The 22,255-nt window shown below is 38.6% G+C and overlaps 1 protein-coding gene across 4 annotated transcripts; it reads left to right on the top strand.

Moving 5' to 3' along the window:
• The first annotated feature begins 158 nt into the window (after positions 1-158).
• LOC308110121 (uncharacterized protein) lies at positions 159-22,084 on the top strand. Of its 4 annotated transcripts, none has more exons than XM_080464218.1 (11): positions 159-246; positions 10,877-10,959; positions 15,134-15,311; positions 15,381-15,504; positions 15,611-15,692; positions 16,330-16,417; positions 16,492-16,613; positions 16,696-16,894; positions 17,622-17,718; positions 17,821-17,899; positions 19,563-22,084. In XM_080464218.1, exons 3-11 carry the CDS (start codon positions 15,221-15,223, stop codon positions 20,433-20,435), a joined length of 1,755 nt encoding a protein of 584 aa, XP_080320344.1. In that variant the 5' UTR covers positions 159-246; positions 10,877-10,959; positions 15,134-15,220; the 3' UTR covers positions 20,436-22,084. The 4 variants fall into 4 exon arrangements, with proteins under 4 accessions (XP_080320344.1, XP_080320342.1, XP_080320343.1 ...); XM_080464216.1 differs by having other exon boundaries at positions 190-246; positions 16,672-16,894; XM_080464217.1 differs by lacking the exon at positions 159-246 and adding an exon at positions 2,617-2,753.
• Positions 22,085-22,255: the final 171 nt, after the last annotated feature.

Raw genomic sequence — 22,255 nt, 5'->3', positions numbered from 1 at the left:
AATGTGTGTTTTCCAGGAAAAAGAGCGATAAAAGATTTATCATCATAACCCCGAAGGTCAAGCAAACGTCACAGGATTGGCTCGCGACTAAACAAAGGAAGTGAAATTCGACGGCCTTCCTCTTTGATTTATGTGAAACCTTGTTCAAATCTCTCCCCACTGGGTATTGTGCTACATGGAAGAGTAATGGCGTGAGGAGTCGCCTGAATTCTTCATCTCCTGTGTCCCAGCCTGAGGGAGGAACCGGTGAGTGTGTCCATTTGATAAACTAATACGGTCTCTTATCTCACTGTGAACAGCGGGCCCACCGACACAGCGGTTGGAAATGAATCATTCACTTGTTTCCTTCAGTTCTGTTAAATTCTTTGTGTGTTTTAGTAATTCATCATAAATGTTTACAACATATGATGTAGTTTTTAGCTATTTTCTCTCCACGTGGGTGGCGAAAATATCTGATTCAGGAATGAATGATTCCCGATAAAGATGCTGGTAGTATTAAAAGCCAGTTTCCACACGAGGGCAGCACAGCTTCACATCACTTTTTAACCAGGACATATGATCTGCAGTATAAGTACAAATGACTTAATGTGAAGATCTCACCCAAGCCTGAGGTAAGATTGCCGGCCTAATAGTCTGCAAGAGAGATTTTTCTATGATTTACAAAAAAGAAAACTGCAAACTGCAAACATAAAGAGATGTAAAATTATCAAAATAAAACAAAAAGCAACCAAAAAGAAGCAAATTGTGACACTGAGTGGAAATACACACACATGAATGACAACATAGATGGAGAGAAATTGATCAGACATGAAAAACACAACAAAGACATAAAGAAATACTAATTTTTCTGTAAAAGTGTTTTGGTCCTGAACAATGTCGTACAAGCTACTGGTGACTTAATTTATAGGGCTAATGTAACCTAATGTCTTGGCAAAAAATTACTGTGCATATATGTATATATGTGAAAGTGCAAACCTTTGGTAAATGTGTATGAGTGAATCGTATAAGTTTGAAAAGTTTATGGTCGAGGGATAATCATACGGAAACCAAGCATTTGGTTTGCAGTCATTCTGTAAGTCCCTTTAGCCTTCTTCACACAAAGACGGTAAAGTTGTTCAAATTCAAAAGAATGTGTGTGCAAGTCTAGGTGTCTGTCTGTGGCTGCAGAAGAGGATACAAAACTAAACATGTGCAAATCACAGTCAGCTGGATAAATGCGGTTGAGTATTCATGAGTGCGCCACATGATGAGAGATGCCATCATGTTGACCACGAAGCCAGGACTCTGTGAACGGAGCAAATAATGGACTGTCGTGTTTGAAGATTTGGGCTGCTTCATCGAGTTTCCTAACAATGTGAGTTCCATATTTCCAAGAGCCATGGTGGAGAGTTGACAAAAACTAGCAGAGTCTTATATATAAAAAAAAATTGTAAAAATTGAAAACATTTTCATTAACTGGAAAGTAAAAATAAAACCAAAAGTTTACATTAAAAGCATAACTAATAGAAGCTGTGTTATTTGTTTGCGTCTTCATGACATTTGATCATACATAAACCTTTGGCCCTCTCTATTCAGTTCACCTGTTGCCCATTCTTGCACCTCTCAGTTAAAGTCATTTTCAACGTGAGAAAGTCCTTGAAAACGATTCGAATATTTATGGCAACGGTGTCAAATCCATTTTAGTTCAGGGGCCACATAGAGAACAATTTCAATTCAAACTGATTGGACTGGTAATATAATAATATAATAACCTTTATTCACAAAACCAAATAATAGGTTGAGAAAATTACTATTATTTTAACATAAAGCCAATTTGAATTTAAGAAAATCTTGATCTGTGATTTTGAGATAATTTGTGTGAATTGTCTTATCAAGTAGGAATGTAAAATCAACTCAGGATAGTTTGTTTTGGAAGATGTTCTTGAATGTTTTTCTAGGAGTTGCAGGAGCAGTTTTTTGGATGAATATTGCCTCCAACAAATAACTGCAACCTTACCAAGATATGCATGCATCAATATTTTTCTAAGTCATTGTGAGGATCAGCGTCTGCTTCCACTTTTCAATACTGTTGCACTTGTTGGCAGGTGGATTTTAAATCTGTTTCAAACTAAATTCATCCTGATAACCTCCTCTGCGAGTTATGAAAACAATTTAACATTTTTCAACTCACTCCATCAAACAATAATAAAATAATTAATGTATTTGAAGAGCAATTCTGTTCTAAAACTATGCATCATGTATTTACTCCATGTGATGACAGAGATGTATTACAGCTTTAAAAAGACAATTAAGTACTAAAAATCTGGAAAATAGAAGTTTATCTCGCACTGTTCTCGTTTAAATCTTGGAAAGATACTATACCCACCTTTGAACCCCAAAACATGGTGACATTTACAAATAACTGAAACCCAGCAAAGCAAAACAATTGTGCTGAGGGAATGGAAAGGAGGCCAGTTTGGGGTTTTCAACTTGCTATTTCACACTTCTTGAAACATAGATAGCTTTACCACCAAAGCACTAGTGTGAGAGGAAACCACAGTCACCAAGGTTCTCACTTTGCTCAGAGACTTTTCCTACACGCATCACTTTAGGTCTTGAAACAAGGTTCACATGTTCAGAGTGGTGACAAATGCTCTCAGTGCTGCCCGAATGACTCCAGAGACTCGTCGGTGACTGATGGCTCACTGTGAATTAAAGTGAAAAGAAAAGATCACAAGAGGAGGAAAAAGCATCCACTGAAAGCCACTGGAAAGGTAGGATTTTATATGATTACATCAGGAAGTAGGTCAGACATCAGTAAAGTGAACACAATGATGAGACTGAGCTGTGTGGATATGTGAGTTTTATCTGTGGTGGCGACAATCAGTTAAAAACTTCCTATGTTGGCAGAATATTAGATAATCCCTTCCACAGTATCTCACAATGTCGATTGATGTAGATCCTCATTGCATTTCTTATGTAGGCAAGAAGAGTGAGAGCTCTCGAAGGTGAATCCGATCATCAGAATCGGGGATGAAGCGAGTGTGATTGGAACTTAATTGTTGATTGAACTGAAATGAATGTGGGAAGATGGATGGATGCAGGGATGTTGATTGAATTCGTTATGCGAGAGCATTGAGGCAGAGACCTGATAGATACAACAAAAAAGATTAGTGTGAGCAGTGCTGGGAATGGTTTTTGTGATGGCAGAGGTCAAAAGTGATCCACCCTAGCTTTAGTGATGTAAAGGTAAAGCTAACTCAAATATTCACTTATTGAAGGCTGTGTGTGAACATTCCATCACAGATTGAACCCTTACATTGTTTGGGTCTTCTGATATTGTGTAATGTATTGTACATACATTATACATAGTTCCCTTCATTGTCTCATTGTCTTTCATGATTTTGCATTTCTTTGGTCGTGGCTTTGTGTTTTCAGGTCCAAAGGAGAGCATCTGTGCTCAAAATGCCTACATTACTTGATATCCATTTGCTTCATGTGGTGGCCTTGATACGAGGGTGCACCTTTCACTGAGCTGGGAAATCCTCCAGCAGCTTGGTCAGAGGGTTGTGAGCATGTTGTCTCGATGTTTGTTGTAACTTTGAGATTCTAGGGTTAGAAACTGTCATCTGAAGTGAAAACATGGATCTAGACCCTCGGAAACACAGAGCAATTCCTGAATACTTCTGATCTTCTATTACTTTAGGATAGCACTAAAGAAACAGTTTTTTCTTTTTACCTTGCTGACAGATTCTGATAGATCTGTCTATTGATATATAACAATATGTCATCACATGTCAGATGACACTCTGAGGAAGACGGCAGAGGCAGTTGAAACATGTCAGCAAAGTAAAAACCATCTTTCGTTATTATGTTGTTGCTTAAAATAACCCAACACTTTCCTGAAGTAAGATATGACAAAATGAACAAAATGCATCTATCCTCTATTGATTGGTGATCATCTTTAACAAATATGCGATGCTTCTATATCAACATGAGCTAGAAAGTGTGTTCCTAAATCTCTACCACGTAGAGTCTAGTCAGTTCTGATGCCTGAACGCTATCAGGGTTTAACTTCAGAAGTTATATGTAGATGACATGAATGTATTTCACAACAAGGCCACTGACGTTCCTTCCAGTAATAATTGTAGATTTATTACGAATCCCTCATGAGGGTGAATCCTTCACTTCAAAATGGAAGGAGAGGAAATAGTTACGGAGACAGATGACAAAAGAAAGGCATGTGGGGGGTGAAAGAGTGAAGATGTGAGATGCAGCGCATGTGGGAGGGAGACAGACAGTGGAAGACATGAGAAACACTCATGAGCCAGTGTGGAGGAGTGGGGGAAACAGAAAGAGTTTTAAAGTGTGTCAACAGGCCAACACGCAAAACATGTTGAAGCCAATAATTGCAAAATGAGAGAAACTAAAGTGTTTACTGTTGGTGAGCTTGAATTTTCATAGAAAAAAAATGTATAGGGATTTGAAGAAGAAGACTGTCTTCAACATTTGCCAAAAATCTACATTTACGCCGCACTGCTGCAGTTTCCTGGTTACATACCTTCCTCCGACATGGTCCACACGGGTCCTCCCTCCATCGACCCACTTGGATCCGTTAACATAAATAAACTCAAAGTGTGTACCTAAATCAATCTTTGAAATGAAACTGCTGATGTTATTATTGCACTCTGGTCTGTATCGTCAATGTATTGATACTAAATCAGGTCAGTTTCTACCAGCAGGAACCAGAGCAGTTGAATGGGAGGCAATAATACACATACATCTACATGCCACTCAGTTGGTGACAGTTATGTGGGTGTTCATAGTATATACAAGCTTTCATGATGAGAGTATAAGTGTCTCCGTTCGGTATTGCTTCTGGTTTAGGTTTCAGTCGGTCATGATGTTTTATCTAGAAAAGACAGTATGAGCAGATTGATTCCTTTTGTGGTTTATTAGATGGATGAAAACTATCCGGTAGTTTACAAGAGCAATAAGCATAAATGGATTCAGTGTAAGTATTCACAAATTGGATGGTTTTGATGGAGCACTCTCTTCTAAGTAGCCTCTATTGATTTTCCCAATTTCTACCCTGCTCCCAGAATTCTGATAGTTTGCAGTCAGTACTTTTTAGAAAACTGATGAATTTCACATTTGTGATAATTGCAGTGAGTTGGCTTTACTATAATAAACAGAGAAGGAAGTTCAGAAAGGGGCAACTCTTTATGAGTTAAAGCTCGCTGTGATTAGTTTTAAGGAAGTTGCCATTTGACCATATTAAGGAACAATGTTATTAAGAATTGTTAAATGAATGCAAGGATGTGACCTCATTTATGTGTCCCTAACGTAACCCCCACCTCTTGGCATTACCATAAAACTGACTGTCAGGCATTGCCAGCAAGGAGTTTAACCAACACTTTGTTGAGAGTTTTTTCAGAGTACTAAAATTTTTTTTTCCTTGAACACTCAGTTTCTTACAAATATTTGGTGGCTATGTAGCAGATAAGTTAACTTTAACTGTACTGAAATATGAACTGAAGATAATCTAATAGCTGAATTCATGTTATCTTCTTAAAACACAGATTCCTCTTTATGATTACACCAAGACTGTGTCGTCAGATCCTTTTTTTTAAAGGTTATTTGTGACGATATGTTAAATTTAGAATTATCACAAGTGATAATCAGTGAGCATCGTCCGGTGATGCCATTTCACGAGTCTACACGTCTCTTTTAGAATTGATGCTCGCACAGCAGTACGTTCTGCCCCTTCTGAATGGAAACAGTTGCTTTTCTGGGAAGAGAGGTGGCTTTAGAATGTGGGTTGTGTGTGTGTGTGTGTGTGTGTGTGTGTGTGTGTGTGTGTGTGTGTGTGTGTGTGTGTGTGTGTGTGTGTGTGTGTGTGTGTGTGTGTGTGTGTGTGTGTGTGTGTGTGTGTGTGCGTGTGTTTGTGGTTTGCGGTTATTTTTTTGTGAGCGTCTGTTTGAAACAGAGAGAAAAGAGAGTGCTATTTCGTTTTGCTGTTGGGCCATATTAGGGGAAGTCCAAATGTCAGCAGAGGACAGATACAGACAGAATAGAAACACAAGTCTCGGCAAAAGGTTTCGGGGAGGTAGAATAGTGACATCGTGTATGACAAAATCGAGATTATCAGGTTCTTTTTATCTTGATAACAGTGATTTAGTGCCTCATACTGAGCGATTACTCTGCTATCATAGTGTAACAACGGAATGTTTCAGACAGCTTTAAGTCACTCACATCTCAAGTGAGCATATATGGTCAATTACTCCTTTAACTGGGGAATCTAGAGGAATATCCTTGATGGATTATGTCAATAGATTTGACTTTATAAGAACATGTGGGGCTTCCGTTCAAATATTCGGTAAAATGTCCCACATCTCTCTATCATAAATCCAAACTGAACCAAGTTCAGTCGTTCAGATAACAAGCAATGAATTGTAGAAAACGAACAGATCATCAGTTTAATCTCTAAAATAGCTTTAATGGGCTGAGATCAAGTCAAGACCAGGATCAGAGGATCCCAAGACCAAGACAAGACCCAGAATATTCCTGTTTTCCTAGAGAGGTTTTTTTTCCCCTATGACTCAAATCTCTATGAAAAGTTCCTAATGCCTCCAAAACAATTCTTCACCTTCAGCAGATGTAAAAAAAAACAACGTATTCTCCACTAGTTATAAAAACATAGTGCCTTTGCTTCCATGTTCGACAAAATGAAAATAAATATTCTTTTCAATGCAGTATGTGGGTATACTTTATGTGTCGTCTATGCAAGATGAAATTTGCAGAAGCTGTGAGTGAAAAAAAAAAAAAACCCCGCTCTTGTTGATATTTTTTTTTTTTCTTTGATCGGTTTCTTTGAAATTACTCTATGATGATAAGATCAAATGAAGCTATAGCAGTAATGGTCATCATTAAGTGGAAAGAGGATGCGACTAGGAAATGACATGAAAATGATGCAAGTGCTCTTAAGACGGTGAACAACCGGAGCGGAAGGAGATGAATCATATAAAGCTGTCGTATAATGTAACTTAACAGTGTTGTTATTAAGCCTTTGAACATTTAGTATGTTGAATTTAGGAAATGCACCCGTTTGGTGTCAGTCACTGCGGTTTGTTCTCAGTTCAGGTCTTTGGTTTTCTGATAGTTTCACTGTTTGTTCTTTAGTTATCGATTACCGGGAGCTTCAGCCTCGGTTCTGTTTAATGTACACCCTGCCAAGTTTCTGATTCTGACACTCTTTGACCTCCCTGTCTTTACTTCTAAAATGCTTCTTATGCTGATCCGTTGCAAGTGAAACACATTACCATCATTTTTAAAATGTAACTCACACTTGGAGAATTAAAGCCTGGTGTCAACCCTGTTTCAAAATGTTTCCATCACATTTTAACACACACACACACACACACACACACACACACACACACACACACACACACACACACACACACACACACACACACACACACACACACACACACACACACACACACACACACACACACACACACACACACACACACACACACACACACACACACACACACACACACACAGAACATTACTCCAGTTCATGTCATGACTGAAAGGTCTTCTGTTCCACCACCTTTGAATATAAATCTGTGGTTTAATGTTTATCAGTTCTCAGTGAAACCAGGAAAGGAAACAGTGAAAGTTTTACACTCTGAATATGAACAAGGCAGCTGAGTAGTTTTCAGATTTGTCCACAGCTGCATAGCCGGAAAGCTAAATGTATTATTTTCCTAAAGAACTGTTGCTGTTGTTCCCCTGATTAATCTGGGGATTAATCAGGAAGCATTTATATCTAGATTTTAGAGCATCTTCCATCCTGTAACTGATGTAATGTCTTCTAACATCCAGATTATAAAGCCTCTTCCTTCCATTCAGCCTTCATGAGGATCAGTTCAGCTCAGCTGTTCTTTTCTCATATTTAAAAACACTTTGTTAAACATTCAAAGACAGTAAACTGACACTTGTTTCCCATATTGCCCACAATTGCAAATAAATACTTTGGTTTTAGGACACTGCTAGTGTGCAATGTGATTAACATTGTTTTAACAACTGGATGTGTCGTTTAAACAGGAAGTGCACTTGTCAGAGAAGGGGAACAATGAGGTTTGTAGAAAAAAAAACAACATCCTGACATTTATTAAACCTCATAAACAGGTGACCGGAGAGGACACGTGACATTTACTTTGAGCACAGAAGTAGGAAAAACAAAAAGGTGCGAAAGAAAGAAGCAACACAAACTGCTGTTATGCACTTTATCAAAAAATCTAAGTTTACTGAAGGGTGGACGACAGGATTTCAGAAAAAGGATCAAAAGATAGCATGCCAACAAATATAATCTATATATTTTATCAAAATAAAAAGTTTTACGAGTGCCTGCTTTAGAAAAGGTCAAAGTAATAAATCTAACAGTGATGGGAATTTGTTGTGTCGCAGCAGAATAGACTATAAGAAGAATAGTGCAATAAACACACGTACGATACGACTTACAATATTTAGTAGCTATAATAGTGATTACTGTGCAATACTGAGCAAGAAAGGGAAGAAAAAAGAGTAACGTAACGTAACGTAACATAACGTAACATCACGTAACATCACGTAGCGGGAGCTTTCTTCACTCATTACTATATATATATATATATATATATATATATATATATATATATATATATATATAGTAATGTGTGTAGAGAATGCATTGTAATATACTGAGGATATACTGTAATATACTGAATATGTACACCATGTATACAAACACTAACTGTGTGCAGCTTGTTTTCCATGTTCAAATAATTCAGTTCATTGTTCCATGTGCTTCTCTTGCAGAGACTTCAAGATTTTTTACTTTTAAAGATTATTTGTTCTCCTTCGTACAGCAAAAAGTTTTATATCATCAAGGCCAAAACCTGCAGAATGAAGAAAAGGTGCCTTGTGTGTGTGTATATATGCATACATACACACACACAGGGCACGTTTACATATGACTTTTGGAATCCACAAACAAAGTGTGCTTGAAACGCAGATCTAAAATGAGGTTGTTTGAAATGGTTTTGTTCTGATAGTGTGTGAAGTGACAATAGTTTTTGGATCAGTGGGTGTTTTGTGGGGTCGAGACGCAGAGGAAAGGGTTTCACCATACACACTCACACACACACACACACACACCTTTTTAGCTTGTTTTTTAGTCTAAAATGTCAGTCTGACTCATACGGAAAGTCTTCCTCTGTTCCCTGCATTAATGTATGTTTAAAAACCAAAAGAGAGGTTAAATGAGAGGAGGGATCCAGCCTGATGTGTTTGTGTGAGTCAGGAAGAAAGTGACTGAAGAGGTAACAGGACAAACACTTTTATTTCATCCATACAACCATTGTCATGGGTGTAGCTGAAAAAGAATAAAAACAATTAGCATTGTAATGAAATTTAAAGCAAAGGTGAATAATAACTCTTTGTTTTATGATTTGGGACTTTTTGCTGTTACTCTACATTTGAACAGAAATATGACCTCTTACATTATTCAGACTTATTCTTTTTTTTTTTTTTTTTTAACCACTACTGATGTTACAATGAAAGAATTAGAATAATTTAAGAGGAATCATGTTACAATAATAATGGTTGTATGTCCACTTTAAAGTCCTTTAAAGAAAGGACTTTAAATGAAAGCCTTGAGCGGGCTGGCCCGGTAAAATAGTGCTATCATAACTTAGAAATTTCAACTATGAAGTTTTTCCTTTTTGTGGCAAAGAGTATAAGTGAAGAAAATGTCTATATTTTCACAAAACAACAACAATTACGACTGAAAATGACCTTCATGTCAACATTAAGCCAATTTTAATTAAACCATTTGGGGCAAAATACAGTGAAATATCCCCCCAAAAATTCTTCTCTCGCGGTCATATTATCTGTGTTTTTACAAAACTCACCCTGACAGCATGGCTTTGAGGCTCATTTTCATGGCAGCATCACTGATATCTCAGCTCGAGTCTTTAATGTTATCTTGTGTCTGCCACTCTTAAGAAATTTGTTTAAAAAAAAATCAGTTTTCTTTAAATTTTTTAAAATTTGCCTCGTGGTTTGGTCAGATCAGAGCCTCTCGTGGGCCCACAGGCCTTATGGTTGACACCCCCGTATTGAGCACTCACGCATACAGGCAGTTTAGAGTCACTAATATCAATTTAAAGCACTTGGATTTTGGCAGGAAGACCGAGTACACACAACAAAAATCCATGTATGCAGAGAGGGAACATGCAAAGTCAAAAGCAGATCTTCGAGCTACGAACTAAACACCACCTGAAGGATATCATTCTGGGAAGAGAAGCTTTTCATGTGTTGAGTGGGCTCTTTGTGTTGGAGCCACTGTGTATTGACCCATGATTGCTCAAATTAAGGTCAATAATCAAGGTCCATATAAGAGAAATCCTTTAATCTGAGGTGATGTTTGAACACAAGGTTAATGTGAGGTCGTAGCTCCATTTGTGTTGTTTTTAGATAGGAAATTGAAATACGTTGGATAAAGCCAAACCATGGAAACACAACACGTGTGTCTGATGAGATAAAATGTAATGAGCCTGTTTGTGTTGATGTGTCTGCAGAGACAAAATTAAAACTGCTTAAATTATTAAGGAGTGAGGTTAAGTTACACTATTTTCATCTGAAGCAAATCAGACGTTTCTAATGAAAAATGTCATCGTGTATCGGAAATAATAATCGGAAACTGCCCTGAGGTGGTTACTTATTTCCACAAAAACAGTGGAGACAGGGGGAGGAAGCTTGTTATCAGACTCTTCTTGGTTTTGTGGTTCACTTTCTGAAGAATGACCTTCAGGGAGTTCTGAACTCTGTCATATATCTTCAGGTGGTGGCAGACGCCGCGTGAAACCACACGTCAGATGGAGAAAGATCGGATTTGAAGCGGGGCCTGCGCAGCTTCAGCAATAGGTAAGATACTAGAACAGGGGTGGCCAACCAGCGGCTCGCGAGCCTCATGCGGCTCTTTGGCTGGTTTCATGCGGCTCTTAAAGGAGACATATCATGCTTTTAAATCCTTCCTTTTTACATATAAATCATACAGTTGTGGTCTATATAAAGCGGAACTGCAATGCTTGGGTCTGAATTCCTCATTATTAGAGCTCCACAGGCCCCTTTTCTACCCCTTTTCTGATGTGCTTCTGAGAGCAACTCGTTTTGGGGCGGTCTCTTCATACCCCGCCTCCTCTCCAGGTTGCAGAGGTGACACTCGGTTCAACTCCAACCTGTTCGGCCATCTTTGTAGTTTGATAGAACAGATGCAATTATCTAGCGGCGCAGAAACTTTATATTCACTCATTATTTACAAAATGTCAACAACGGAAGATTTGTCCATCCAGCCATACATGTTGGAGCCAGAGTCGGACCCGGCGGAGCGAGATGAAAATGACGATGATGCAGAACAACGTCTTCATATAGATGTAACGCAATGGTGTGTTACTATATTTACACTAACTTCTCCATCCATGCCCACTACTACAATACTGCCTGTATTACAACGACTATTTAACACAGAAGTTACATTCTAATCTAAAACGAGCACACAGCGCTAACATATGAAGACGGTGCAACTGCTAATGCTAACAAAACAATGACAGGGACGTCTTATCATCACACTTTTTAGCGTTATATACAGCTTACCGAAGTGCTCTGTTCGTCGTCTCCATAGATAGAAGGAACTGACCGCTCAATCAGACGAAGTCTTTCGGCAAATCCTTCTTTATACTGGCGGAGGTTGCTGAAGCAGTCGTCCTTAAAGTGCTTCGCGCACACAAAAATGACCTTACCCACAGATGTGTGCATTAGATGAAAATAGATCTTTCGAGTAATTTTGTGTGTTCTCAAAATGGCAGGGAAAAAAAGCACCGCAAAACGAAAATATGTAGATGAACACCGGACATTTTTAACAGAGTGGGAGAGTTCATATTTTTTTATTGAACGTAATGACAAGCCATTCTGCCTCATATGTCAGGCGTCGCTAGCGCATTTTAAAGCTTCTAATCTTCAACGGCACTTCAGCTCACTCCACGCAAGCTACGACCAGGAATTTCCAAAAGGAACTGAACTTCGCAAAAACAAGTTGGTAACGTTGAAAAGTCAGGCAGAAAAGCAGACACAGTTTTTCCAAAGATTTACGAAGCACTCCGAGACCGTAACGCTTGCGTCTTATCAACTGGCTTTGAACATTGCACAGGCTAAAAAGCCATACAATGAAGGGGAGTTCGTGAAAAAATGCCTCAGCGACGCTGTTGAAATATTGTCTCCTGAAAATGACAAATTAAAACGAATGATATCAGACGTCCAACTGTCCCGCCATACTGTTGAACGCAGAATATCGGACATTAACGCGGCTATTGAAACACAGTTGCACTCTGACCTTCAAGAATGTGAGTATTTTAGTGTTGCATTGGATGAGAGTTGTGACATACAAGACAAGCCTCAGTTGGCAATATTTGCACGGTCTGTGTCAAACGATTGTGTGATCAAAGAAGAACTCCTTGATATTGTGCCATTAAAAGACAGAACCCGTGGCATGGATGTGAAAGAAACAATGATGGCTGCATTCGCGAAAGCACATCTGCCCATACCAAAACTAACTGCAATAGCCACGGATGGAGCGCCAGCCATGATCAGATCTGTGAACGGGCTTGTGGGGCTGTGCAAAGCTGACCAAACATTTCCCGCATTTTGGAATTTCCACTGCATCATCCACAGGGAGCAACTCGTGTCTAAATCACTGAATTTAGACAACGTCATGAAGCCAGTGATGGAAATGGTCAACTACATCCGCACGCATGCGCTTAACCACAGGCAATTCAGGAATCTCATCGCTGAGCTGGACCAAGGGCTTCCAGGTGACCTGCCGCTGCACTGCACTGTGAGGTGGCTGTCAAAAGGCAAGGTACTCGCTCACTTTTTTGAGCTTTTGGATGCCGTGAAACTGTTCATGGAAGAGAAGGACAAGGACTATCCCGAACTCTCGGACCTCGAGTGGATTATGGATCTGGCCTTTTTGGTCGACATGCTGTGTCACTTGGACAGACTGAACCTGACCCTGCAGGGTAAGTTAAAAATGCTACCTGACCTGGTGCAAAGTGTGTTTGCGTTTGTCAACAAACTGAAGCTGTTCAAGGCTCATATTCAAAAGGGAGATTTAACGCATTTTCCCACTCTGTTAAAAGCCAGCGGGCAAGTCACCAGCGCCGCCCTGAATAAGCAAAGAGCCAGATATGCAACACTGGTTGAAAACCTGCACGAAAGCTTTGTGACCCGGTTCCGTGATCTACAACTGAAAAGGCCACAGATTACGTTCCTCGTCGACCCATTTAATGCGGAGACGGACTGTTTGAAAGCCCCGCTAGTCACAGATGAGGCTGCGGCTGAGTTGGAAATGATTGATCTTTGTGAGGAGGACCAACTGAAAGCTGCTTTAAGGGAAGGGACCATTGAGTTCTGGAAAAGTGTGCCAATGGAAAAATACCCCAATGTCAAACAGGCTGCGCTGAAGATACTGTCAATGTTTGGGTCAACATACGTCTGCGAGTCTGTGTTTTCTACCCTGAAACATGTGAAATCAAAGCATCGATCTGTTCTGACTGACACCCATGGGAAAGAATTGCTTCGAGTGGCAACAACGGAATATAAGCCAGATTTGAAGAGGATTGTTCAAGACAAGGAGTGCCAGAAGTCCCACTAAGCAACATACAAAATAAGAGAAAAAAACGCTGTTGTAAATTACATTTTTGTTTGTGGACTTGGTTGAACTGAGAGTTTGTGTGTGTGTGAGACAGTGCACACAATGTTCATTGTTGAAAATGACTGGCCTGTGTTCTTGTAAGAGTCAATATCTGTCATTATCATGTTTGTATGTGACATTTACAATAAATCTTGCTTAGCAGAGATCTGTGTGTGTGTGTGTGTGTGTGTGTGTGTGTGTGTGTGTGTGGAAGGAATGGGGTGGTGATCATGTGTGCCCATGTGTATGATGTGGCTCTTTGCAGTATCACAGTTAAAAATGTGGCTCTTAGTCTCTGACTGGTTGGCCACCCCTGTACTAGAAGCTCATGTTTGATCAATATTTTGGGGATTCAGCTTTTAAATGTGTGTTGAGGAGGAGATGGCTCTTCAGATGCTGCTGCTATATACCAGCAGACTCTGCTTGTGCATAGAAATATTTGCTTTTTTGATGAGAAATACATGTGATGATTGGAAATCAGTCAAGAACAGGAAAATCTAAAGGATAAAAAGAATATTAAATGCATGAGCAGGTCTGTTAATAATGGCCCAAAGGAGACAGATACATGTGAATTGCTGGTCATCAGACTAAAATGAGCCCGCAAGCTCCTAGAACATGTTATGATTTAATGCAAGAATGCTACAGTGGGACACCAGATAAACCAGCCTATGTTGTTTCTTGGGGCATGCATGCTGTTTAACCAGCATTAGAATGTTTCTTCAGCAGAGGTTCAAGATTAGTAATGTTTTGGACTAGTGGTGGCAGTTTAGTAGACAGCACGGTTCATATACGAAGTGTTTCACAAAGACAAAGTGCATCATAAAAGCACGGAATGACATTAAGTTCATAGAAATAAAACAAGGTATTAAGAAAATACTAGTGCATTTAAAATACAATTAAAACAGGAGAATATGAATTTCAAATGAAGGTAATAAAAAATGCATTGAGACTAGTGAGAAATTAGAATGATTAAAATGACAATTCAAGTCATGAGAATGCTGCAATGAACAATAATGTTTTTAGCCCTGATTTAAATGAGATGACAGTCTGACAGTCTCAGGTGTTCGGGGCGCACCTGTTTTTGGGACATTTCACTGTTATCTGTATTTGGAGGCATCTTCAAAAAGGAGATAATGTTGAATTCATACTTCTTTCTCCTACAACATAAACCTAAATGTGATGTTATGTCTCTGGCCACCTGGAGACTAGACAGTGCTGCACGTGTTTCCTTGACTAAAATGAGTTTGTCCGCTTTCATTCCGCTGTTGGGTATTTCTGGTGTTTTGGGTGAGATGAAAATGCTTCAGCTGTGTGCCACCTGTCCACATCTGCATGTTTTCACTTGCACAGTATGAAAAGAAGAAGGGAGAACTGAGCGAGAATAATCCACCCGACCTCCGAATCTCAAATCAACCAAACCGTTTGCACCAAACCAAGATGGAGAGAAATAAGAAAACTCCTCTTCTGTTGCTTCTCCTTCAAGTCTGCGTCATGAAATGTGAGGAGTGTCCCAGCCATCCAGACAAAAGTGAGTGACTGATTTACGCTGATTTTAAGGTCCGTTGTTGGATGATTAATTTCATGCAGTTTCTTGCAGATCTCCCTTGCTACAATGACTTTAACAATGTCATGACCTGTGACTGGGAGAGCACATCAGATCGCTCTGATACTGTGTGCACGTTGTACGCTGAAGAGGTTTCTTCCCTGCCAGATGCTTACAGGTAAGGACTGCAAAAAAAAAAAAGAAAAAAAGAAAGGGTTTATAGTCTCAGATGCAAATAACATCAAGTCCACTTTTTTTTTTTCCACCTATAAAATTTCATTCAGCGCATCCTGTGACCTGGAGCCCGTTGACGTCTCCAGACCAGCATTAATGAGATGCGCCCTGATTTTCAAATCCAGTTACACTGTAAGTGAACAACTAAATCTGTTATTACAATAACCTCAGTTATAAAAAGGAAACATTAACAAATGAGAAAACTGATTGCTCTGTTTTTAATTCTTATATTAACCTTTTCATTTAATTGGCCATATTAAATAACTTCCTCAATTCTTTTGGTTAATAATGAGAGAGTCTGACATTCCTGATTTAAACTTTTCATACATTGATATGAAAACAGTGTTTTGCCTATTTGTTTCGTTAAAGAAAATCTCAGTTCGTGCTCAAATCTGATAAAGATGTGAAAAATCATGACAAACTGGGACCAATGTTAGAAACCTTTAATAAAAGAGTTTCAAGCGATATGGGCGATTCTCTTATATTATGTTCCCAGTCAGAAAGTCCATGAAGTTCAAGTATTTAATGACGGGCCTATGAATGTTTCAATCTGTCCAAAGTCTCACATGATAAAATAAACAACCGTAAATGAGTGGGTCCATCTGAACACTTGGTTTGGATAAAGTAGTTTCATTTCATAACGGCTTTCATCATATGTCAGCTTCAGCGAGAGCTGATGTATGGGTCGGCAAATTACCATGACCTCTCGAAAAGGTAAAACAGAGAGGAAATCTTTTCTTTACCAATTAATGTTTTGTTCTTTTTTCAGTTTCATGAGGCAGATACGATATCCCTCAAAGTAAGCTGTGGCCCTGAGAAACCCATTGTCAACATATCCTACAGACCAGTTTGTCACGGTGAGTACATTTACAAATTGCAAGTGACGTCGCCGTTGAGCCGCTCATTTGACAGCGTTTGTGTGATCTTGCAGTAAAAGTGAATCCCAGAAAACCTGTTGTCAATTATACCACCATTTCCTGGTTCATGGATTATGAAGACTTTGACAGTTGGAGCTATGAACTTCAGTGGAAACTTCGAGCTCAGCCTTGGATTGTATGTATATAGTTTAGGATTGTGAAAGCCTAAGCCAGCAGATGTGGACATTGACAAGCTGTGCTATTTTCTACTTCATCAGGATGCAACAGAGATGAAACAAGAAGATGTGAAAGCAACTGAGTTCAAGGAGGAACTGGACCAAGAACATTTGATCCGAAGCGAGGATTATGAGGCCCGTGTTCGCATGAGGGTCCGAGGGATTTTCCGCGGACCCTGGTCAGACTGGAGCCCAACTGTGTCATGGGTGTCACCGGCTGGGCGAGAAAAACAGCCATCGGGTAAAAGTGGCCAAATACAGTAGAGGACACTTACTAAACTCAAGCCCTGTTTACACAACGATGTTGTGAAAGTGAAAATGCAAACCTTTTCATTGTGTTTCGGGTAACGATCTGTGCAAGTTCTTTGTTAAATGGCTCCCAAAGTAGAACTCTTTGAAACTACCCCAACTCAGGCCACATTTACACGGAGCCGGGTATTTACAAATAATTCAATTTTCCCCTCTACGTTTAAAAAAATAAAATAAAAGAAGTTAATTTACACAAACCAACATAAAAACCTTGTTAAGAGTTACTATGAGCACACCAAACCTATAGGGGGCAGTGTAACGAGAAACATTAAGCCATGCTAACCAATCAAAATCCTGGAAAACTGTAAACACAGGTTGTACACAGAGAGATGCTGGTGACGCTTCAGCCGCATACTCTGAAGTTAAACTCTGTATTCCCTCATCTACATTCAAACGCAAAGACAGTCTTTCCAAATCGCCACTCGCTGACTACATCATTTTCAGTGATTTTGTTTTTTTCCATGTAAATAAATGAACATAATTTTCTAAACGTTGCCGTGCAAACGAAAATCCTTTCTGAAATGAAAACACAAAACCAATGCATTTACACTTGCATCCATGTGTAAAAGTTCAAAGATCAAATCCAGTTTTCACATAATAGTAAGTATAGTATATGAAATGTGAAGCTCATGAAATGCACCGTGACTTGTGTTTCTCAGATGTTGCTGTGAGCACCTGGCAAATGATTGTAGCCGGGGCAGCAGTCGTTGTCTTGTTTCTGGTCGTCGCAGTCCTGAGGTTGGACAAAACCACCTGGTAAGCCCAGACACACGTCCCACATATTAGTCCTATTTGTTATGTTCAAGACATTTAAAAAAAAAAAAAAGAAAGAATGTTGAGGTCATTCTTATATTTCAGGGTTCACATAGTGAAGAGGATCCGAGGACCACCTCTACCAAACCCAGCAACATCTTTCCTGCAGGATCTCACTGTCCAGGTAGGTTTACAGATTCATTTTAGAACTTTGCAGTATTAATCGACCAAAATGAGAGTTTTCTGTAACAACCCAATAATGTAATGATTTTGGCCTTTTTGGCGGCAATAAAACAGATAACAGAATAACCAATAGTGTAATTAGATGTTTGAATCATTACAGTAATATTTGCGGGTAGTGTGACAACTTATCACGTGATTAAAATTGCATCATAAAGTCTTTGTGAATGTGATAACTTTAGCCAATAATGTTATGATACCTAAAAAAAACAATGTTTGAGGAAATAAATATGAAATAATTCAAATATTTTTCCTCTTTTGAAAATGTATCCAGTGCATTCTTTCTTTATTGTAAACTTTTATTATTGTAGCATTTTCTTATTAAAAATTCATAAAACGTTAATATTTTAACATTTAAAAGTAATTCTTATTGAATTTAGTGTAATATGTATTATTCGTTAATATTATTTTTCCCATCAATCTGGAGCTGCTGTGATCACCGAGGCCCCGTTTAAAAAACAATGAAAATACGCTTTGTTTTCCTTTCAGAAACATTTTCCATTGACAAAGCAACCTTTCATATAACATAGCATTAAACATATCTTATTAGATTTTATCTTATACAATTTTTTTTGCAGGTTCTGTGCAGTTTGATTATTTAAAGTAGTTACAGTCGTCACTACTGGTTTATTATGTCATTGGTTCTTACAGTGGTTTACCGTGTCAATGTGTTTTTCAGCTTATTTGAACAGGTCCATCTTTATCTCGCATTAGACATTGTTAGAATTCGTTTTGTCGTCCCCTTCAAAAGTATTTCCCATGTTCACTCTTCTGTTCACTGTAAGCTTAACAGATGTAAGCTCAACTTAGCACCACTTTCAGATTTCCACCGTTTTCTCTTCTTTCATGTTTAAATTTATCTCCAGACAAACGTTTGTTCCTGCTAAAACATTGAACTGAAAGCACTAAGGTTGTCTTTCAATTTGAGAGGAACAGAAGCATTGCTTCCCTGGAAACCTTTTGAAGACATTTAACAAGACAGAAAATATATAAGAAAGAACAAAACTAAAATAAATTGAGAAATAATAGTAATATGATGACAACAATAGGTATATCAAAAAATTAAATGACAGTCAAGTATTTTAAAACAATAGAGGTCACTAATGAAATAAAGAGTAAAAAATGAATAAACCTGAGTTGCTATTATGTAATATTGATTAAACTGAATTTAAATTAACGGGGGCAGATAAAATAGGGACATTCTTCTTTCTTCACCCAGAATTTGACAATTGTGAAAATTGTATTATTTTGAAATAAACTATTTAAATGAATAAATGAAAATATACAATGAGCATATATATTAAAATAATACAAAACGCAGATGTTAGTAAATAAGGGATGGACTGCGAAAAACCTGACAGCTGGGGTGTCAAACATAAGGTCCGTGGGCCAAAACCGGCCTGCCAGAAGCTCCAATTTGGCCAAACCAAGAAACTAGTAAGCATTTCAAAGAAAACATTGATTTTTAACAAATTTCCTAAGAGTAGCGACACAACGCAGCACTGAGCAAAAACTGGAAAATAACAACATATTGGCAAATGTTTTGATAGTTTCAGAGCATTTATCATGGAATCATCATCCCTTTCCCTCTCATGTTTCACCCTCAGAGCTGGATGCATCCATACTCGTTTCATTCCTTCCTGAAGCCGGTGGAGATCGTCTCAGTGGAGATCACCTCCACCGTGGATGGCATCATCCCCGGGAAACCAGAGACCAAGCCGACGAGAGACAAAAGGACCATCGAGTCCACTGGCCCCAGCTTTTCAAACCCCAGTTACTCCGAGCTCTGTGCCAGCCCTCCTCCCGTTTTCCCGCTCTCTGCTGGGAATCTGGAAGCCTGCGCCTCCGACACGCCATACGGGCCTGTTGGGAGTGGAGAGGTGGACCAGCAAAGTGCTGAAGTGATGGAGGAGAAGAAGGACTTCCTCAAGTTGCTCTACAAACAAAGCTGCGGCGGTGAGTCGGTGGTGGAGGTGGTTTCGGATTACGAGAAGGCCGAGAAGCTGCAGTTCGAGCGCCTCAGGTTGCAGAGTCTGGATTCGGGGGTGTGCAGCGGGGAGGAGGTGAGTCAGGAGAGCATGGAGGCCGACAGCATCGCCAGTCACGATGAGGATGGTCAGGAAGAGCAGGAGAAAGATGGAGGCAGTGGGATAAAGGTCGATTTTCAGAAGCTGCTCAGAAGTGGCAGCGCTGTCTTCGGCAAAGGTTCCATCCTTGTCTGTTCTGATTACGAAGCCGTGGAGAAGCTGTGCTGCAGCAGTCCAGGTCTGCCGAGCCTGGATTCCAGTGTTAAAGAGCAGGAGGGGAAGCCCTCAGAATCCACTCCTCTTCTGTTCCCGCCATGCTCCATCCTCCCTCAGCCTCCTCTGGCCTTCGCCTTCTCCACTTCAGCTTCACCATGCCCTCTGCTGATGTCTGCTGGCAGGTCGGTGGAGCCCTCTGGTGACGGCTACCAGCCACTACGACAAGAGCAGAGCTGAGAGAAAACAGCGATCTGCATCGAGCGACCTTTATGAATGTAATGTTTCTATCTCATCTTATTTATCCCAGCTTATCTAATAATTCATCACATATCAGATGTAATGAGTGTTCATAGGTTACTATACATGTAAAAAACCAAGATGTTAAAATCCTGATGTGCAAAAATTTTCTGTTTTAACTGTCTTTTAAAAAAAATATGCATATCATGTCACATTTTAAACTTGTTTTATGTGGATCTATACATGAATATCGGTGTTTGTCACAAGTGAAAATCTACAGCTTTCTGTCCCAAGCCTCATATTTTCATTTAAAAATTTTTAAAAGATGTAATTTTCTTTTTCAAATTATAGGATAAAACTAAGAATGGTTTCATTAATAGACTAGTTTTCACACAAGAACTTAATATGAATAAATTGCAGACAGATTTACAGTTTCAAATGACATGCAAAATATGCAAAATATTGTAAAATTATTTAACGTGCACTAACGGAATATTATTTGTGGATCTAAATGGCAATATATTGTGAAAACAAAGTCTCACCAATGTGCACAAGCATCTATAGTTGTAGTTTTACAGCTGCATTATGAGGTTTTCCTGCACTGAATTTGTCAGTTTAATTTTATTTTTTGTAATTACTGATTTTGTTCATTTTATGGTGAAATTCTTTGTTTTTTGGACAAATTCTGATAAGAACATGAGAAGTTTGAATCAGCATAAAGAGAATACTTCTTTAAGTGAACTTTGTATTTGTTTTTGATTTAACAAGAAAGTAAGAGTGTTGATGTTGTTCAAAGAGAATAGATTGTTAAATAAAGACTAAAATCACCTGCTTAACTCAGATCTGGTTTCAAACATTAGATTGAATTTAGAATTAAAAAGACAAGTTTACAATATCAATAAGCAGGACTTGATTTTTCTGTCAATGTAGTTTGATCCCATTTGTATTATCTATCTCAGATTTGATATTTTTGTTGGTTTACATATTTTTCGACATATTTTTATCTTCATATCCTGTCACGTTTTCTGTCTTTAGAAGACTCGAGGTCTGATTAAAAGGAACTTTAAAAGTTTATTTGTCCCTCATGTCTCGTGTGTGCTCCCTCCCTCACAAACAATTTGTTTTTACGATACTGCACCTCCTTGTTATTACTGGATTGTGAGTATTTCCTGCCCTTTTGGTATATTATTTATGCATTTCCTGCTAGGGAGTTGTCTTTATTTGTATGTTGTATTCTCAGTTGCATAACAGTATTGACAACACTAGTTTAGATGTAAGAATATAAATGAAAGAAAGATTGATTGATTGCAGTTCCACCTTTGTTCAGAAAAACTTCATTTACAGGCCAACAAAGCTGTGATATTCATATTATAGTGACCTGTAAAAGTCGCTATACATAATAAATGTGGTAAGATCAAACAAACAAAATTGACATTGAGACCACTGATTGTCAAGTGTAACACATGTATTCATATTGTTAGCGTACATTTTTATGACAGCTATTTTAAATTTCATTGGAAGAGTTGAAAGGAATGGGAACATTTTTTCTTTAAGGAAACACATTTTTTGAGGTACAAATAAAATTTGCAAATGTGATTTTTTTGTTGCTTATTTTTTCTCAGTTTCAATTTTAAATAAATGTGAGTATTTTGGTCATCGTTTGGTTTCATTTGTTTCTTGATGTGAACTCACCACCAGACCACAGCAACAGTGAAAAGTTTTGAATATATACACATACAAATAAGCAACCACTTTTCACATTAAAAGACAGAAATGTGAAATAGTTGAAATTGACACTCGCTGCTCATTGGGATTTCGTG

Source organism: Lipophrys pholis (assembly GCF_963383615.2).
Source record: "Lipophrys pholis genome assembly, chromosome: 5".
NCBI lineage: Eukaryota > Metazoa > Chordata > Actinopteri > Blenniiformes > Blenniidae > Lipophrys > Lipophrys pholis.
The sequence above is the reverse complement of the archived record's forward strand: the minus strand, read 5'-3'. Positions and strand labels throughout refer to the sequence as shown.